The 17065-nt window shown below is 52.0% G+C and overlaps 1 protein-coding gene across 2 annotated transcripts in view; it reads left to right on the forward strand.

Moving 5' to 3' along the window:
- Nucleotides 1-5468: 5468 nt before the first annotated feature.
- The window catches only part of FGD3 (FYVE, RhoGEF and PH domain containing 3), a 61863-nt gene continuing 50266 nt past the window's right edge, over nucleotides 5469-17065 (forward strand). The window contains exons 1-3 of one of the 2 annotated variants that reach the window (XM_064361565.1): nucleotides 5469-5796; nucleotides 15254-15432; nucleotides 16237-16738. In XM_064361565.1, the coding sequence (XP_064217635.1) occupies nucleotides 16286-16738 (453 nt within the window). In that variant the 5' untranslated portion in view covers nucleotides 5469-5796; nucleotides 15254-15432; nucleotides 16237-16285. The remainder of the gene's footprint in view (nucleotides 5797-15253; nucleotides 15433-16236; nucleotides 16739-17065) is intronic. The other variant, XM_021674252.2, reaches the window with a different exon arrangement.

Below are 17065 nucleotides of genomic sequence, written 5' to 3' on the forward strand. Positions count from 1 at the left end.
AGACCCTAAGAAATCATTGCCAATCTCAAATTCATGAATATTTTCACCTATGTGCTTTTAGAAGCTTTACAGTTTTAGCATTCACAATTAAGGCTTTGATTCTAGTTATTTTCCATGTATAGTGTAAGCAGTCACGGTTCATTTTTTGGTATGGCTATCTAAACATTCCATTACTATTTGTTGAAAGGACGTATCTTTCCCCATTGATAGTATACTGGCACCTTCATTGAAAATCAATTGAACAAATGAATGAAAATTTATTAGTTCTGTTGATTTATTTCTCTAACCTTATGTTGATACCACATTGTCTTGCTTTTGAAATTTGTTTTATTATAACTATAATAAAATTATTTTAGTTAATAAAATATAATTACTATAGTAAGTTTTGAAATAGGGTAATTAGTTGAACTTGTTCTCTGTTTCTGGACCTTCAGCACATCTCTGACATTGGGCAAGACTCAGTGGCTCATGCCTATAAATCCCAGGACTTTGCGGGGCTGAGGTGGGAGGATCGCCTGAGCCCAGGAGTTCAAGACCAGCCTGGGAAACATAGCCAGACTCCATCTCTGCAAATAATAAAAACTTAGCCAGGAGTAGTTGCACACACCTGTGGTCTCAGATACTCAGGAAGCTGAAGTGGGAGGATCCCTTGAGCACAGAAGGTTGAGGCTACATGAGTCATGATTTCTCCTGTGCACTTCAGCCTGGGCAACAGAGGGAAATCCTGTCTCAAAAAAAAAAAAAAAATCTGCCCTGATAAGGCTGTACAAAATGTCTTTGCTCATTGGTGTGGGTGTTTGGGAAGATTGATGGCTGAGGTGAGTGTCCCTTATGCCCCCATGTTTCCAAGACCACCCATCCCAGTGTCTACTGTACCCCACGCCCTCATTTCTCTATGTCATGTGGCTCCACATTCCTCATGTCTGCGTGTTCTCATTCCCCATGTCCCCACAGCCTCCACATCTCCATATTGGTGATGTTCCCATGTCCCTCATGTCCCAAAGTCCCTGTGTTCCCATGTCTCCATATTCTTCGTGTCTCCATGTCCCATTTTCCCACGTCATGTCCCCACGTCTTCATGTCCTTATATCTCCGTGTCCTCTGTGTCCTCATGTCCCTGTGTCTTCAGGTTCCCATGTTCCCCATATTCACTTATTATCATGTCCCCATGTCTCCATGACCTCCGCTCCCCATGTTCTCATGTCCCCAAATGCCCATATCCTCATGTCCTCTATGTCGTGTCATCATGTCACCATGTCTGCATGTCTCTATATCCCTCATGTCCCCAAGTCCCCCATCCCCATGTCCTCATTCCCTCATGCCTCCTATCCCCACATCCTCATGTCTCCCATAAACCAGCCCAGAGCAGGGTTGACTTATCTGTATGGTTGGTAAATATAAGCTGCTTTCCTCCTTAAACCTTCCATTCATGACCGGGCGCAGTGGCTCACGCCTGTAATCTCAGCACTTTGGAAAGCTGAGGCAGGTGGATCACAAGGTCAAGAGATCGAGACCATCCTGGCCAACATGGTGAAACCCTGTCTCTACTGAAAATACAAAAATTAGCTGGATGTGGTGGTGCCCGCCTGTAGTCCCAACTACTTGGGAGGCTGAGGCAGGAGAATCGCTTGAACCCAGGGGGTGGAGGCTGCGGTGAGCTGAGATTGTGCCACTGTACTTCAGCCTGGTGACAGAGCAAGACTCCGTCTCAAAAACAACAACAACAACAACAAAAACCTTCCATTCAAAGGGTACAGAATAACCACGGGTAACATGGCTTCCCTGAAAAAATGCATCCCAAGTGTAACTATTAAATGTCAGGTGGACACTTTGCCCCACAGAGGATAAGATAAACTGGTTGCAATCTTGGAAAGGAATGGGGTGTAACAACAGTCAGGGCCAGCTGGCTGCTGTAACAGTCCCAGGCTTAGTCATAGTCCAGTGCTGGCAATGGGAGAGTTGTGAGGGCTCTGTTCCATGAAGTCAGAGGGGGAGCACTCACCCACCAGGAGATCCAGGGAGAGCACTCACCCACCAGGAGAGAGATCCAGGGAGAGCACTCACTCACCAGGGGAAAGCCCCTCGGTCAGCTGAGAGAAATTCAGCCAGGGTAAGCTGAACAGGGTAGGGTCCCTGGGCCACCCTCCTGGTGAGTGGGTGCTCCCCCTGGTTAACAGTTCTCTGCCCACAGACTCTCTCAATCCTGACCTCTGTGGTCCCACACAGGCACCTCTGGGTCCTGGACTTCAGAGCTCCTCTGCCCCGCCATGGCCAGCTTTCCTGGAAGACAGTGCTGTGGGTCCCTGGGACAAAGCAGGAGTCCTGGGGAAACCCCTTTCTCATCAATGGTGCCCACCCCTCATGAAGTGAGCCGCCTGGGGGAGGATGAGTAGCACCCCTGAGGGACAGGCTGAGGGACACTGGAGGCAGAAGGACACTGGACTCTGCAAAGCCTATGACTCCATGAAGTTATTCAGGTGCCTTGATACTGAACAGCACCAATGGATCATCACTGTGGCCCCAGGAGCCCTCCATGGTCACCAGGAGCCCTCCAGGGTAGAGGACTCATTTGAGCCATTGGGACATGAGTGAAATAATTGGTCAGAGAAATTGGAATATGTGCTGACACTTCCTGGTGGCTGCTTCTCCACTGTGGGCTGATCCCACCACCCTCCAACAGGTTACCTCTGCCCTTTTTCCGGATGAAAAAATACTACATCACTGTCTGGGCACAGTGGCTCATGCATGTAATCCCAGCACTTTGGGAGGCCGAGGAGTGCGGTTCATGAGATCAAGAGATCGAGAGCATCCTGGCCAACATGGTAAAACCCTGTCTCTACTAAAAATACAAAAATTAGCTGGGCATGGTGGCACACACCTGTAATCTCAGCTACTTGGGAGGCTGAGGCAGGAGAATCGCTGGAACCTGGGAGTAGGAGGTTGCAGTGAGTTGAGATTGCGCCACTGCACTCCAGCCTGGCAACAGAGCAAGACTCTGTCTCAAAAAAAAAAAGAAAGAGAGAAAAGAAAAGAAAAGACTACATCACTTTAAAACAACAGTAAGCACTTCACTCTTTAGTTTTGATGGGCCAGGAATTGGGGTGTGGCTTGGCTATGGCTTGGGGATCTCTCATGAGGCTGCAGATGGTGGCTGGGCTGCATTGTCATCTGAAGGCCTAACTGAAACTGAGGATTATTTCCAAGGTGACTCATTCACACATGGCAAGTTGTTGGCTGGTTGTTGGCTGGAGGCCTCAGTTCCTCTCCATGTGGGCCTTCTATAGGGCTGCTTGAGCATCCTCACATCATGGCAGCTGGCTCCCCCAGAGCAAGTTATTCAGGAAGGAAAGGCAAAAGCTACAGTGTTATGTATGGCCTGACCTTGGAAGTCACCTTTATCATTTCTGCAATGTCCTATTGTACATTAGTGTCCATAGGTCAGCTTTATTCACAGTAGGAGAGGCAGATACCATCAGGTGATGATCACTGGGCCATTGGAGGGCTGGCTGCCACAAACATGTTTCTTTTTGTGTGATGTCACTCCCCGGTGGAGGCACCACTTCCTCCCATTCACCCCACCAGGGATGACAGGACATTTGGCCTCAGTTCTACATTTAAGCCACAAACCCCTCCCGACCCTCTTTTAGTCCCTCACCTGCCACAACCCCTCAGTTTTCAGGTCATCACAGCCAGCCTGCTACTGTGCTGCCAGAATTTATCTTGACCTTCTTAGGACGACAGTTGTGTATTCCTGGTGGACCTGGGTTTGTGTCCCCGGTCCTAATGGGACCCCACTGCTGGCCTCCTGGCACAGGGGACATCTGTAGAGGGGAAGGCTGAACCAGGTGGTAGTGGCAGGCACTGCTGTCCTTCCTGGCCTGGGCTGGAAGCATCTGGATGGTCCAGGGCTGCTTCCTCAGGGGACCCTGGTCCCTCAGGGAACAGGAGCCAAGACCCAGGGTCAGAGCACAGCAACGGGGATTCAGATGTCAGTGACTTGGATCCCTTGAGTACCTACTATGGGCCAAGCCATTGTTTCTCACAAAAACTTCCCCACATGCATCCCACATTTTCTCCATTACATGGAGGAAGAATGGAGGCTTCAAGAAGTTCATCAACAGCCACGTGTGGTGGCTCACGCCTGTAATCCCAGCGCTTTGGGAGGCCGAGGCAGACAGATTACCTGAGGTCAGGAGTTCAGACCAGACTGGCCAACATGGTGAAACTTTATCTCCGTTAAAAATACAAAAAATTAGCCGGGCATTGTGGTGGGCACCTGTAATCCCAGCTACTCAGAAGGCTGAGGCAGGAGAATTGCTTGAACCCAGAAGGGGGAGGTTGAAGTGAGCTGAGATTGCACCACTTCCAGCCTGGGCAACAGAGTGAGACTCCGTCTCAAAACAAAAAGAAGTTCAGCGATGTGGCTGAGGCCACACCACCCATGAGTTGGAGCCCAGGTGACCCTGGCCACCCCATCCCTGTCACAGCTAACTGTAGCTCCGCATCCTCACACAGGCAGGGATCAGTGGGGTCAGATGGAACCTGGGGACAGACTCCATATCACCTCAGCCTGTAGCTTTTGGGAGGGGGGCACACCACTGTGTCCTGAGCCTCAGTTTCCCTGTTGTCAGATGGGGGTAACCATACAGCCCCTCACAGGGGCATGAAGGGGCCCAATGAGCAACCATCCATGGGGCACCTGTGGCAGTGCCTGGCACAGGGAAGCTGAGGCCCAGAGAAATTGCTTTTATTTATCATTTTATTTTTATTTTATTTTTTTTTGAGACAGAGTCTCGCTCTGTCCCCTAGGCTGGAGTGCAGTGGCACAATCTCAATTCACTGCAACCTCCACCTACAGGATTCAAGTGGTCCTCCCACCTTAGCCTCCCGAGTAACTGAGATTACAAGCATGCACCACACGCCCAGCTAATTTTTGTATTTTTAGTAGAGACAGGGTTTCACCATGTTGTCCAGGCTGGTCTCAAACTCCTGACCTCAAGTGAACCTCCCGCCTCGGCCTCCCAAAGTGCTGGGATTTCGGGCATGAGCTGAGAAATTGCTTTAAAAAAATGAATTTAAGGCTGGATTAACAAGCATTATTAAAATTGAGTCAGACTTTGCACTCTAAGCTCTTCAGGGCCGAGTGTTTTTATTTATTGATTCTCTCCCTAAAACAATGAGGGCACCCTCCTGGTGGGGGTGTTCAGCGGGGCAGGTGCTGGGCCTGCTGGAGCAGCCCTTGTGAGTCAGGTCTCCCAAGAAGCACCTTGAAATATCTGTTTGCAGGGGGCCTCTTCACTCTCTAACTTGTGGCCATTTCATTGTTCCCAACCAAGAGGGTCTCAGGAAGCCTCTGATGGTGTTTCTGGGCTCGTTCTGGGCTTGTCTGGTCTAGGGCCAGCCCCCTCACTCCTGGCTGGGCCCCTCCTCCCTGACGATCCGTGGCAGATCTACTCAGAAAAGTCCACCCTGCAGAAGCAGGATGGTTGCTTCGGGTCCTCCGTGTGCAGCCCTGTTAACCTTTAAACCAGCACGGCCGCTGTGGCTGTGAGCCGAGTGCCTGGTCGGTGGAGAGCCGTGGATTGCATGTTTATTTGCCGTTGCCCCCACCACCCTGCAAGTCACACCTTCAAGAACCAGTAAGCCAAGCTCTTCTCACTCCAGCGTAATGATGCGGAAATGCAAATACACCATCATGTTGTGACCCATATTGCGAAAATTAGAAAAGGGAAGTTGTGTTTTGCTATTGCACGAAGTTCAGCCCGGAGGAGAAACTCACTTGCCTTCGGACGACAGGTGAGTGGGGTTGGGTCCTGAGGTCTTGGCAGAGCCCCGAGATCCTAAATGGTTTTGTGGGACTTTGGGGTGGTGGGAGCATTCAGGGCAGGAGCCATTTGAGGGAGACGAATGTTTTCAAGGCAGGAAGTAGTGGCACGGAATGGTGTCTTGTTTTTGTTCTGTCATCTTTCTCCGGGTTCCTGTAGCGTGATGTGTAAAAATTCAGAGTTATTGTGGGCCTTGAATGGCGAGTGTGAGAAGCCTTTGTGAACTGCCGAGTGCTGGCACAGTGTTGCCTATCATCTGGGGGCGGCTCCGGCTCTCATGAGACGGATGGTGCCTACCTGTGCTCCCATCGAAGCCTGGCAGGGACCAGGTCCGAGGCTGACCAGATGCAGGGAGCCTTTCCCCATCGGCTGGCAGCGCACCAGCCAGGGCATCGAGACCACAGCCAGCCCCTCTCATGTCACCAGGCCTGAGGGGCCAGGGGCAGTGCGAGGCTTCCTCTGCCTGAGTAGAGGCGAGTGATCCCAGACGTGTCCCGGGGGCTAGGCCTTCCCACACAGTGTGGCTCCAGAAGCTTCCTCTGCTCTGCAGTTTAGACAGCAGATGTGGGCCTGTGTAGTATGGGGCTATGAGGAAGGAAGGCCGTGCCCACCAAAGGCTCCTCAGCACTCCGTGCTGTGTCTGGCAGTGTGGGGCAGTGGCGGGGCCGCCTGAAGAAGCACACGGACTGATGGCAGAGTCTCAGTGGCAGTGGCAGCACAACCGATGCCACTGTGATTGTGCCCACTGTGCAGAGGGGGCAACAAGGCCCGAGGGGCAGGGGCATGTTCCGGTGGCACAGTGTGGCCACACTCGTCTGTGAAGGGGGACCGAGTCATGCCAGGCTCACTGTGGTTCGGGGCTGGACACGCTCAACAGGTGCCACTGCCATTCAGACCGGCACTTGCCAATGCCCAGGGTGGATGCTGGTCAGCCATTCTTGCAGGGGAGGAAACTGAGGCACAGAACCGGCTTGCCCTGGGCCCCCCAGCCTGCAGAGTGTCTGACTGAGCCCCAACACAAACCTTCACGACTTGCTCAGTGGCCCCAGAGCTGGGTGGGGCTGGCCGGCTGGGTGTGAGAGGGAGGAAGTGGTTTGTCCCCAGCTGGGCTGTTACCGGAGGCCGGAGGCGGCCCTGATTCCACTCCTCAGCGGGCTGAGGTCAGTGTTTACACGAGAACCAGACTACCCAGTATACAAAGCCCCTTGGAGCTATACCAGGCAGAATGCCCTGCACACAGAGGCCTGCTGCCGTGTTCTGCGGAGGTTAGAGCTGAAATGACCTTTTCCTGAGGTCCCTCACTGCTGTCTGAGGATGGGCCTGACCGTCCTGTCCTGCGCCCCTCGAGGACTCCCAGCTTAGCCGCTGGACTAGAACAGTGACCTGGGAGTCGCAGGTGCGTTGCTGTGAGCTCCTGATGTATCCTCCCCACCTGCACTGATGGGTCTTTCAGGAACCCAGTTTACAGATAAGGAAACTGAGGCCCCTCAGTAAGGGCAGTGCTGGGCAGGTGTGAAACCTAGACAAAGATGGGACTGAGCTTGTGGAGCAAGGAGGCTTGGAGACGAGCGTGTGCTGAAAATGATGAACGAGGACAGGACAAAGAACAGCGCCGGGCACTGTGGTGCCTGCCTGTCCCTGGTGGGATGACCGTCAGCCCTGGGGACTAAGCCAGTCTGGGAGGAAGCAGGAGGTGAGGGGACCTTCATTCATCCCTGACATTTCTCCCCGTGTGCTGCCTCCCCTGTTCTGCAGATACTTTGGGTCCTGGTAGGTGACAAGGGGCCCATTGTCCAAGGAGGGAGTCAGGGACGTGAGCTTGCCACGGTTGGGTCTGGCTGACTGCAAGGACAGTGCAGGTCAGGCCCTGTGTGAAATGGGGGCTGCCGTGTCTGGGTCTGGGGACAAGCTGCCTGCTGCCTGGTGACACGAAGCTGTGCCCGTGGTGCCTCCGTCCCCACATGTGAGATGAACAAGTGGGCTTCCTCACTCCCTCCTTCTGAGCTTGCCGCCTGCTGGTGAGTGTCCTGGTCTCAGGAATGTAGCCCACAGGTAAATGGTTGCTGCATTTCCCGGAAACCAAGTATTGAACCCCTAACAATAATCCCAGGCCTCCGGGATGGGGTCTCCCGCTCTGTGACGACAAGGCATGCTGTCCCCCGCCCCACCTGCCAGGTGGGGATACTGCAGACTCAGGCTTGGAGGGCACACCTGTGGGCCCTGCCTGGGGCCCACCCCACCTGGAGATCTGTGCAAGGCTCCTGCCCAGGGTGCCTAGTCTTCTGAGGAGCAGCAGTGGCTATGCAAGGGGACAGAGGAAGGAGGACAAGAGTGCGTGAATGGGGGCGGAGCTCCGAGGCTTCAAAGGGACACTGACGATCCCGCCTCCCCTGGACACCCCCAGCTGGGCCGGGAGGTTGACAAGGAGGCTGGCGTGGGGCAGGGACTTGCTCTTCGCACCTTGTCATTTTGGTGTAAATTCAAAAAACTTCTCATGAGAATCTTCTGAAATGCATACCTTTAAAAAAAGTTTTCTTTTTAATGGCAGTAAAATACACATAACCTAAAACATAGCACGTTCATCGTTTTTAAGTGGTCAGTACAGCGCCCTCAGCACATCCACATTGCTCTGCAACCGTCACTGCCATCCATCTCCAGAGCATCTTCACCTTCCCAAGCTGAAAGTCTGTCCCTGTTAACCCCTCCCCATTTCCTCCCCTGGCCCTAGCAGCCACCATTCTGCCTTCTGTCTCTGAATTTGACTGCTCTAGGACTTCATGTAGGTGGAATCACCCAGGATTATCTTTGTGACTGGCTTATTTCACTTAACATAATGTCCTCAGGGTTCACCCTGTTGTGGTATTGGTCAGAATTTCCTTCTGTTTTTATTTTTTTTGAGATGGAGGCTTGCTCTGTCGTGGTCTTGGCTTACTGCAACCTCCGCCTCCCGGGTTCAAGCGATTCCTCCCGAATAGTTGGGACTATAGGTACCTGTCACCATGTCCGGCTAATTTTTGTATTTTTAGTAGAGATGGGGTTTCGCCATACTGGCCAGACTGGTCTCGAACTCCTGACCTTGTGATCCGTCCACCTTGGTCTCCTAAAGTGCTGGGATTACAGGTGTGAGCCACTGCACCTGGCCTCCTTCTGTTTTAAGGCTGAACATGATTCTGTTTTATGGAGAGGCCACCTTTTCTTTATCTATGTATCTGTGGATGGACATGGGTGACTTCTACCCTTTGACTATCGTAAGGAATGCTGCTATGTATGTAGGTGTACAAGCATCTGTTTAAGACCCTGCTTTCAATCCTTTTGGGAGAAACATTCTTGACTATGGACTCACATTGCAAACTGGTGTTGGAGTAAACGTGGCTGCCCTAAGAAGAGCTGCCACACCCTTCGAGATGTAGACACCCCCTACTCACCAGCCCCCGATCCCAGACTGTCCAGCCTGTCATCCCACTCCACAGTCACAGTATTTGTGCCAGGACTATGGGTCATGAAGCCTCATTTGGTCTTAATCAGTAGAAGTAACTTGTAAAGGTGGTGGTGTGAGCAGACACTCACAAGTAAGTGTCTGCTTGTGGCATACCTGCAAACAGGACGGTGCTTCGTTGATCCGCCTCCTCTTCTCCCTGCTCAGCTTGCCCTCACCTCCCACCCTCTCTGAGGTCCCTCTGACCCCCACCCCAATTCAGGAGCATGTGGCAACTCACTGAGTTCTCAGCAGAGATGATGGAGACCCCCACCGCAGCAGCCAGGGCATTTCCCAGGCTGAAACCCCAAGGTAATTACTCTGGGCTTCCACGCACCTCCGGGTCAAAAGATGGCTTTAACTTTTTTTCTTTTTCTTTTTCTTTTTGAGACGGAGTCTCGCTCTGTCACCCAGGCTGGAGTGTAGTGGCACGATCTCGACTCACTGCAATCTCCACCTCACAGGAACAAGCAATTCTCCTGTCTCAGCCTCCCTCGTAGCTGGGATTATAGGCACCTGCCACCACCCTCGGCTAATTTTTGTATTTTTAGTAGAGACAGGGTTTCACCATATGGTTAGGCTGGTCTCAAACTCCCGACCTCAGGTGATCCACCCGACTCAGCCTCCCAAAGTGCTGGGATTACCGGCATGAGCCACCAGCCTGGTGGCTTTAATTGACTGCCATCGGTCATTACACCTGGGTATTGCCAGAGTGCCCTGGGCCTTGCTCACTGTGGGTGGCCTCAGTGGGTTTGGGACCTAAAGCCGATGCTCTGTGGAGGGACACGGGGCAGGGGCCAGAGCAATTTACCCCCCTGCTCACTGGCTGCTGTGATGGAGACACAAGCAGTCCTAGGACACCCTGGATTCTGGGGCATTCTAAATTTCTTCATGTTTGTGGATTTCCTTGTGGTGGGTGGTGGCAGCCCCGAGTGTCTGGGACCTGTTTCCTCGCTGAGTCCACAGTGGGCACAGCTCACCTGGGTCAGCAGCTCCAGCCTTGCTCACCTCAGGCAGCTCACGGCTTCCTAAAGGGAGAGCTGGGGTGGCTGGGTACAGATAACTGACCTCGGCTCCCTCAGTGCCCCTGTGGAAATATAGGCATAGTCCTGGGCGGATCAGAGTGACCCAAGCCCAGGGGCTTCCAGTGCCTGCGTGCCAGGGCCAGCCTCTCTGAGCCTCGGCATCTTCATATGAAGGACAGAAATGTCTCCTGTGAATGTGAGAAAGGGCTCGGCACTGACCCTGTGCATGGGTGTACGTGGGTGTACGTGGGTGTGATCACATTTTATGTGTGTATGCATTGTCAACCTAAAATAATCAAGAGAATCAGAACATAGTTAAAAGAGAGTTTATTGAAGCACAAAGTTGAGGAATGCAGCCAGGGAGACACTTCTGACTTGCCTTGGAGAGTGTCTGGAGAACAGAGAGGTCTGAGTGTTTAAAGAAAAGAAAGGATGAATCAGGAGACGGGGTGGTATCCGTTGTTCATCGGGAACTCTCATTGGTTCACAGAAATAATACTGGTTAGTGATTGGCCAGCCACTTTTGAACTACAGGGCATGTGTCATTTTAGGGCTACTTTGTATCTGTTAGTTTAGAGCCTGCATAGCAAGTGGTTTCAGGAGGGATCTATTTTGCTTGATTGGGAGTGAGATGTGACTGTGTGCCTGAGTATATAAAGGGGCTGGCATTCCTCCGATAAAGGTCTTACTTTTCAGCATACGTGTGCACACATGTGCATGTATGTGCACATGTGCATTTGTATATGCCTGTGTGCAGCTGCGCCCTTGAACTCCAGGTAGTGGCCACACCAGCCCAGGAGGGTTGCTGCTGGCAAAGCCTTTGGCCGCAGAGGGGCTCTGCCCAGCTCCACTTCCCGAGGTGGCTCATCCCTCTCCTGCCCTTCTATCCAGCTGTCTTTGTTTTTCTGTTCTCATTACCTCTTTTATTTTAAAGCAACACATACTCTGTAAAAAGTCACTGCAACAGAATAGAAGGAAGTGAAGTGACAATTAGGGGCTCCTCAACCCAGACTCCCCCTGTCAAGGACCCCCTAAAAACCTCACTTTTAATTTGATTACTTTTATAAAGACCCTGTGTCCAAATATGCCTGCATTCCAAGGTACTGGGGGCTAGGACTTCAGTGTGTGAATGGGGCTTAACAACAGGATTCATAACACAGGTGTTTGCAATGCAGAGTTGCAAACGCGAAGCTGGAGGTGAGTGTCCTTCATTTGGTTTGGTTCATCTGCTGTTGCACAAAAGCCTTCGAGATAAGAAGAGAGTGATTTGAGGGCCTCCAATGAGCACAGCGAACCCTCCTCCTCTGGACAGGATGTCAGGGGCCCAGGCTGCTCGAGCCTCCCAGGCTACAACCACACACCTCCTCACCTTGCCTCATGATCCATCCTCCCTTCTGTGGTAAGGAAACCGATGCTCAGGAGTGAAACTCACCAAGTTTGTACAGTTCAAAGGCAATAAAAGTGAGATTTTTCTTTTTTTCTTGAGACAGAGTCTGGCTCTGTCCCTCAGGCTGGAGTGCAATGGTAAGATCTCTGCTTACTGTAACCTCTGCCTCCCAGGTTCAAGCGATTCTCTTGCCTCAGCCTTTCAAGTAGCTGGGATTACAGGAGCCCACCACTACACCTGGCTAAGGTGGGATTTTTCTTGATCAGCCCCGTGAGGTATACTTGGTGTTACATACCATCGATGCATATGTTTTAAGTGTACAGTTGGATAAACTTTGACATAGGGATATGCCTGTGAAATTTTCACCACAATCAAGGTAATGAGCGTGTGCAGCATCCCTCAAAGCTCTTATGCTTCTTTGTAAGCACCTCCCCGCCCCCCAGCCCCCCTTCACCCACTCCCACACCACTTCCCCCAAGCCAACTCCACAGCCCTTCCCCCTCCTTTCCAGGCACCCAACCTATCTGCTTCCTAGCACCATAGGTTACATGGCATTTCCTAGAATTCTGTAGTAATAAGAAAACACAGTAGGTCTTCTTTGCCTCCTTTTGCTCAGCATAATTATTTCTAGATTCATCTATATTCTATTCCCTTTTTAAAAATGGTCTGAAAGATCTGACTGGACCCGGTGGCTCACACCTGTAATCCCAGAACTTTGGGAGGCTGAGGTGGGAGGATCACTTGAGGTCAGGAGCTTGAGACCAGCCTGGCCAATGTGGTGAAAAACTATCTCTGCTGAAAAAAAAAATACAAAAATTAGCCAGGCGTGGTGGGCGCCTGTAATCTCAGCTACTCGGGAGGCTGAGGTGGGAGACTTGCTTGAACCTAGGCAGCAGAAAAAAGGTCTGAAAGATCTGTGTAGAATTAGCGTCATTATTTCCTGAAATGTTTGTGGAATTCACCAGTGAAGATCTCTGTGCCTGAAGTTTTCTACTTGGGAAAACTTTTAACTATAAGCATTTCTTGGGCTTGTTTTACATTGAGCTTCTTAGATGTAGAGATTTTTAGTTTCCATCAAATCTAGAAAACTTATTATTTCCTCAAATATTTTTTCTGTCCACCCCTTTTTGAGACTCCAAACACACATGTATTATACTACTTGAAGTTTACCCGCGTTTCACTGTTGCTCTGTTTTCTCTGCATGTGTGGATTTCATTTTGGGTAGCTTCTGTTCCTGTCTCTTCAAATTCACTAATAATTTTTCTTCCACAATGTCTAATTGGCTGTTAATTCCTTCCAGTGTGTTTTTGGTCTCACATTTTGTAGTTTTCATCTCTGGAGGTTTAATGTGGGCCTTCTTACATCCTCCACGTCTTGACTGGACTTTAGAACATAGTAGAACATAGGCATGATAGCAGTTTTAATGTGCCTTTCTGCTAATCCCAACATCTGTGTTAGTTTTCGGTCAGTTTATGTTGAATTTTTTTCTCTTCATTATAGGTTATATAGTCCCTTTTATGCATGTTCCACCATGCCTGGCTAATTTTTGTATTTTTAGTAGAGATGGGATTTCTTCATGTTGGCCAAGCTGGTCTTGAACTCCTGACCTCAAGTGATCCAACTGCCTTGGCCTCCCAAAATGCTGGGATTATGGGTATGAGCCACTGCGTCTGGCCTATGCCTGGTAATTTTTTATTGGATCCCCGACTATGTGAATTTTACCCTGCCATGCAGTAGATATTTTTGTAGTTATAGAAATACTTTTTTAAAAAATCTTTGTTCAGGGATCCAGTTTTGTAAACACATGGCCTTTCTGTTAAGGTTTGTTAATATTTGCTAGGTGGGACCAGAGCAGTGATGACCGCAGGGCTAATTATCCATCATTCCTGAAGCGAGACCCTTCTGAGTATTCAATGCAATGCCCTATAAATCGCGGGGCTTTTCAGGCTGGCTGGTGGGCAGAGGCATGTCCCTGCCCTGTGAAAGCTCCCTGTGGTCCTCACAGGTGGTTCTTTCTCTGGCCTCGTGTGCTCTGCCCTGGCACACATGCCGAATGGTCGTCGAGGGACCCCTCTGAGATCTACGGCTTCTCTCTCTCTGTGCGGTTCTCTCCTCTTCAGGGCTCCATCCTGTGGATTCTGGCCACCTTAGTCTTCCCAGTTCTGTCTTCTCAACTCAGAGAATCCACTGGGCTCCATGGGGCTCCCCTTCCCTGATCCATGGTCGGGAAATAGTTTCTGGGCAGTGAGCTGGGGCAGCAGGTGGGCTCACCTCATTCATTCCTGTCTCTCAGGGACCATGGTGCTTTACTGCTTAGCGTAGAGTCTTGCAAACTGTTGTTTTGTAGGTTTTGTCTATTTTTGTTGCTGTTCTGGGTAAGGGTAAATCTGGTTTCTATTACTCCATCCTGACCAGAAGCATAATTCTCCTGAGATGAGGTTGAACCAGGCTCTGTCTTGCCAGACAGCTACCTTTGAACACACCAAGGCTGAGCACAGCTCACATTCCATCCAGTGTATTTTTATTGCTGTGCCATATTTGACCTCTGGAAACCTGAGTTTATCTCTTGTGCTATGATAAGAATGCAGCAAAACATGTATTTTCTGTTTAGAAATCTTAACATTGCCCCTCATTGAACTTGTTAGGAATGTGGCAGTAGCCAATCAAATGCCCACCTGAGCGATTCTGGAGTCATTTAAAGAAACGTCCATTCAAAAGCCCCAAGAGAGCAAGCACTCAGGAGCCTGTGCAGGGTGGGGGTGCTTCACCCGTGGAGCCTGTTGGCATCCACAGCCACGGGGGACGCTGCCGGGGCCCGGGCCTGTGCTACACCCTGCTCAGAGGCACACCTGCCTGCTCTAGGCAGCCAGGGCAGGCTCTGGGACAGCTGCCTCACTGTGTGCCTGTGACTTTGTGAAGCCTGTTTCTTCACTGCTTCTTTATTCCGCTTAGCAAGTGAGGCAGGAGCATGTAAAGCTGCTGGCAGAGGATTATCTGAGTGTAAGTGTGAGTGTGAGTGTGTGTGTGAGCGTGCATGTGCGTGTGAGTGTGTGCGAGTGTGAGTGTGAGTGTGTGTGTGAGCGTGCATGTGCGTGTGAGTGTGTGTGTGAGTGTGAGCCAGCACGTCAAAGTGAGTGAGGGAGCTTCTCTGTGTATGCCTGGGGGAGGGTGTGAGGTATGGGCTGGGGAGGAGCCTGGCGATGCCCACCAGCTCACCTCACATTGGGCAGTGCCTGCATGTCCAAGGTGACCCAGGATGCTGGGTGGCCAGGGACAAGCTCAGCCCTGGTCCCAGAGTTTCCAGCCAAACAGGGTGCTGCCCACCCAACAGTGCATGGCTGCTGGTGCAGGCCTCACCCTTCTGGAGGCTTCGTGTACCAGCCCGGGGTTGAGGATATGGCTGTGCAGATGCCCATGCCCCATTCCTGGGGTCCGCATGCTGGGCAGTGGCACGGAGCTTCCTTCCTCCACACCTCCCCAGAGCTGGGGCCTCTGGCTGCTCCAAATGCCAGTTGGAGAAGGTGGTTTTCTTCTCTTTTAGTGTCTTTTCAGTACCTCCTAAACGACTCTACTTTGAACCTGCTGGGCAAGAAAGAGATTTTCAAGGAAACCCTCTACTCTGTGCCAACCCCTGCCAGCCAACCCCAGACCCCAGCGTGGACCCAGGCGCCTGTGCCCGCCGACCCTCAGCATCCTCCTCGGAGAGGCTGGCAGCATCAGGTATGGGGATAAGTGACTGCCACTTGCAGCTGCGGTCCTCGGCTCCTCGGCAGCTGCGTCTTGGGTTCAAGAGGACAATTTGAAGGAATGGCAGTCTCCCTCTAGGCCCATCTCACTTTGCTCCTCCTCAGAGGTGCCTGGTGAATTTTCTGTGCACTTAGAATTGACACCTGAATTTGGTCCATGAGAGGTGTGGTGGGCCAGTGTGAGGTGGCTCCAGCGCACAGGAGGGAGGAGTCTGGGGGCAAAGACCTTGGTCCACATCCTCTGGCGGGACCCGCTTCCTCGCCCTGCCCTCCCCCAAGGGAGATAGTAGAGACAGCTGGGACCTGGGACCCCTGGGGGCTGTTTTCTGACCTGTCCAGCAGGCAGTGTTGGGGAGGAAGTGGAGGAGGAAGACTCTGGCCTCACGTCCTGGGAGTATCCGAGGATTGGAAAGCACACGGATGCGCTATAAACAGAAGCCACTGTGTTCCTGCTGGTTGTTGTTACTACCTTGGGCATATATCTTGAATATAGTTTGAGTTTATTGAACAGCAAAAAGCTTCACACCACAGGGTTACCTTTTTATGCAGAAGAAACTTAATTTTAAAACAAAGCATTTTCCATTTTCTGTTCTCTAAAAGCCTGTCTGTACAATACCCACCTGAAGCTGAGCAGGGCATTCACACTTCACACACAGCCCCCAGCCCACCTGCTCGAGGCTTTGGGGTGGAGGGCGGAGGGTACTGCCTGGGGGCTGCATTTGGGAGGGGCCGGTCCATGCCTGGCTAGCACTGACTCAGGCTTGTTTCTCCCCTGCAGGAAGCCCCTGGCCAGCTTCCAACTGAGCCCAGTGAGCTCAGCTTTAAGGATGGAGTCCGGTGGGGGGTCCTCAACCCCTCCAGGACCCATTACTGCCCTAGGGGTGCCAGATGCTGGGCCTGGCAGTTCCTCCCTAGGGAAGCTCCAAGCGCTCCCTGTTGGGCCCAGGGCTCACTGCAGGGACCCTGGCAGCCCGGCTGCAGCAGGGGACGGCTCTCTAGACACGGCCCCCATGGGAGAGCTGAGTGGTAGCTTGAAGATCCCCAACCGGGACAGCGGGATCGACAGTCCATCCTCCAGTGTAGCTGGAGAAAACTTCCCCTGTGAGGAGGGCTCAGAGGCTGGCCCAAGCCCCACTGTCCAGGGGGCACACCCAGACACGGCCCTGCACAGCCAGGCCCCAAAGGTCACCCCCCAGGACGAGGCCGACAGCGATGTGGGTGAGGACCCTGACCCTGAGACCAGCCCCCAGAAGGCTGACGAGGACACCAGCCTGGCCCAGGTAGGCCTCCCCTTCTCTGTCCCAGCTGTGGGCTGCAGGCCTTTCCTCCGGAGGGGTTTGGGGTTCTCAGTGAGTGTCACTCCACACCTTGTTTCCAGGAATGTGGCACACAGGCTGGCGCTGTGTGCAAGGGGAGGTCCTGGGATGCAGTCTCCCGAGAAAATCCCGTGGGAAGAATCCATGCAGCCCATGCCAAGCCTACTGACACCTTGAGCAGTGACCTCAGTCCTGAGCCTCAGTTTCCACAACTGTGCAGTGGGCACCTCCCGACTCTGGGAGGGTGTGATGGTCAGTCCTACTGGTGGTGGTGCCAAAGCCGCCCTTTGC

Source organism: Aotus nancymaae, unplaced genomic scaffold, assembly GCF_030222135.1.
Source record: "Aotus nancymaae isolate 86718 unplaced genomic scaffold, 86718_ANA_hifiasm-v0.15.2.pri h1tg000041l, whole genome shotgun sequence".
Taxonomy (NCBI): domain Eukaryota; kingdom Metazoa; phylum Chordata; class Mammalia; order Primates; family Aotidae; genus Aotus; species Aotus nancymaae.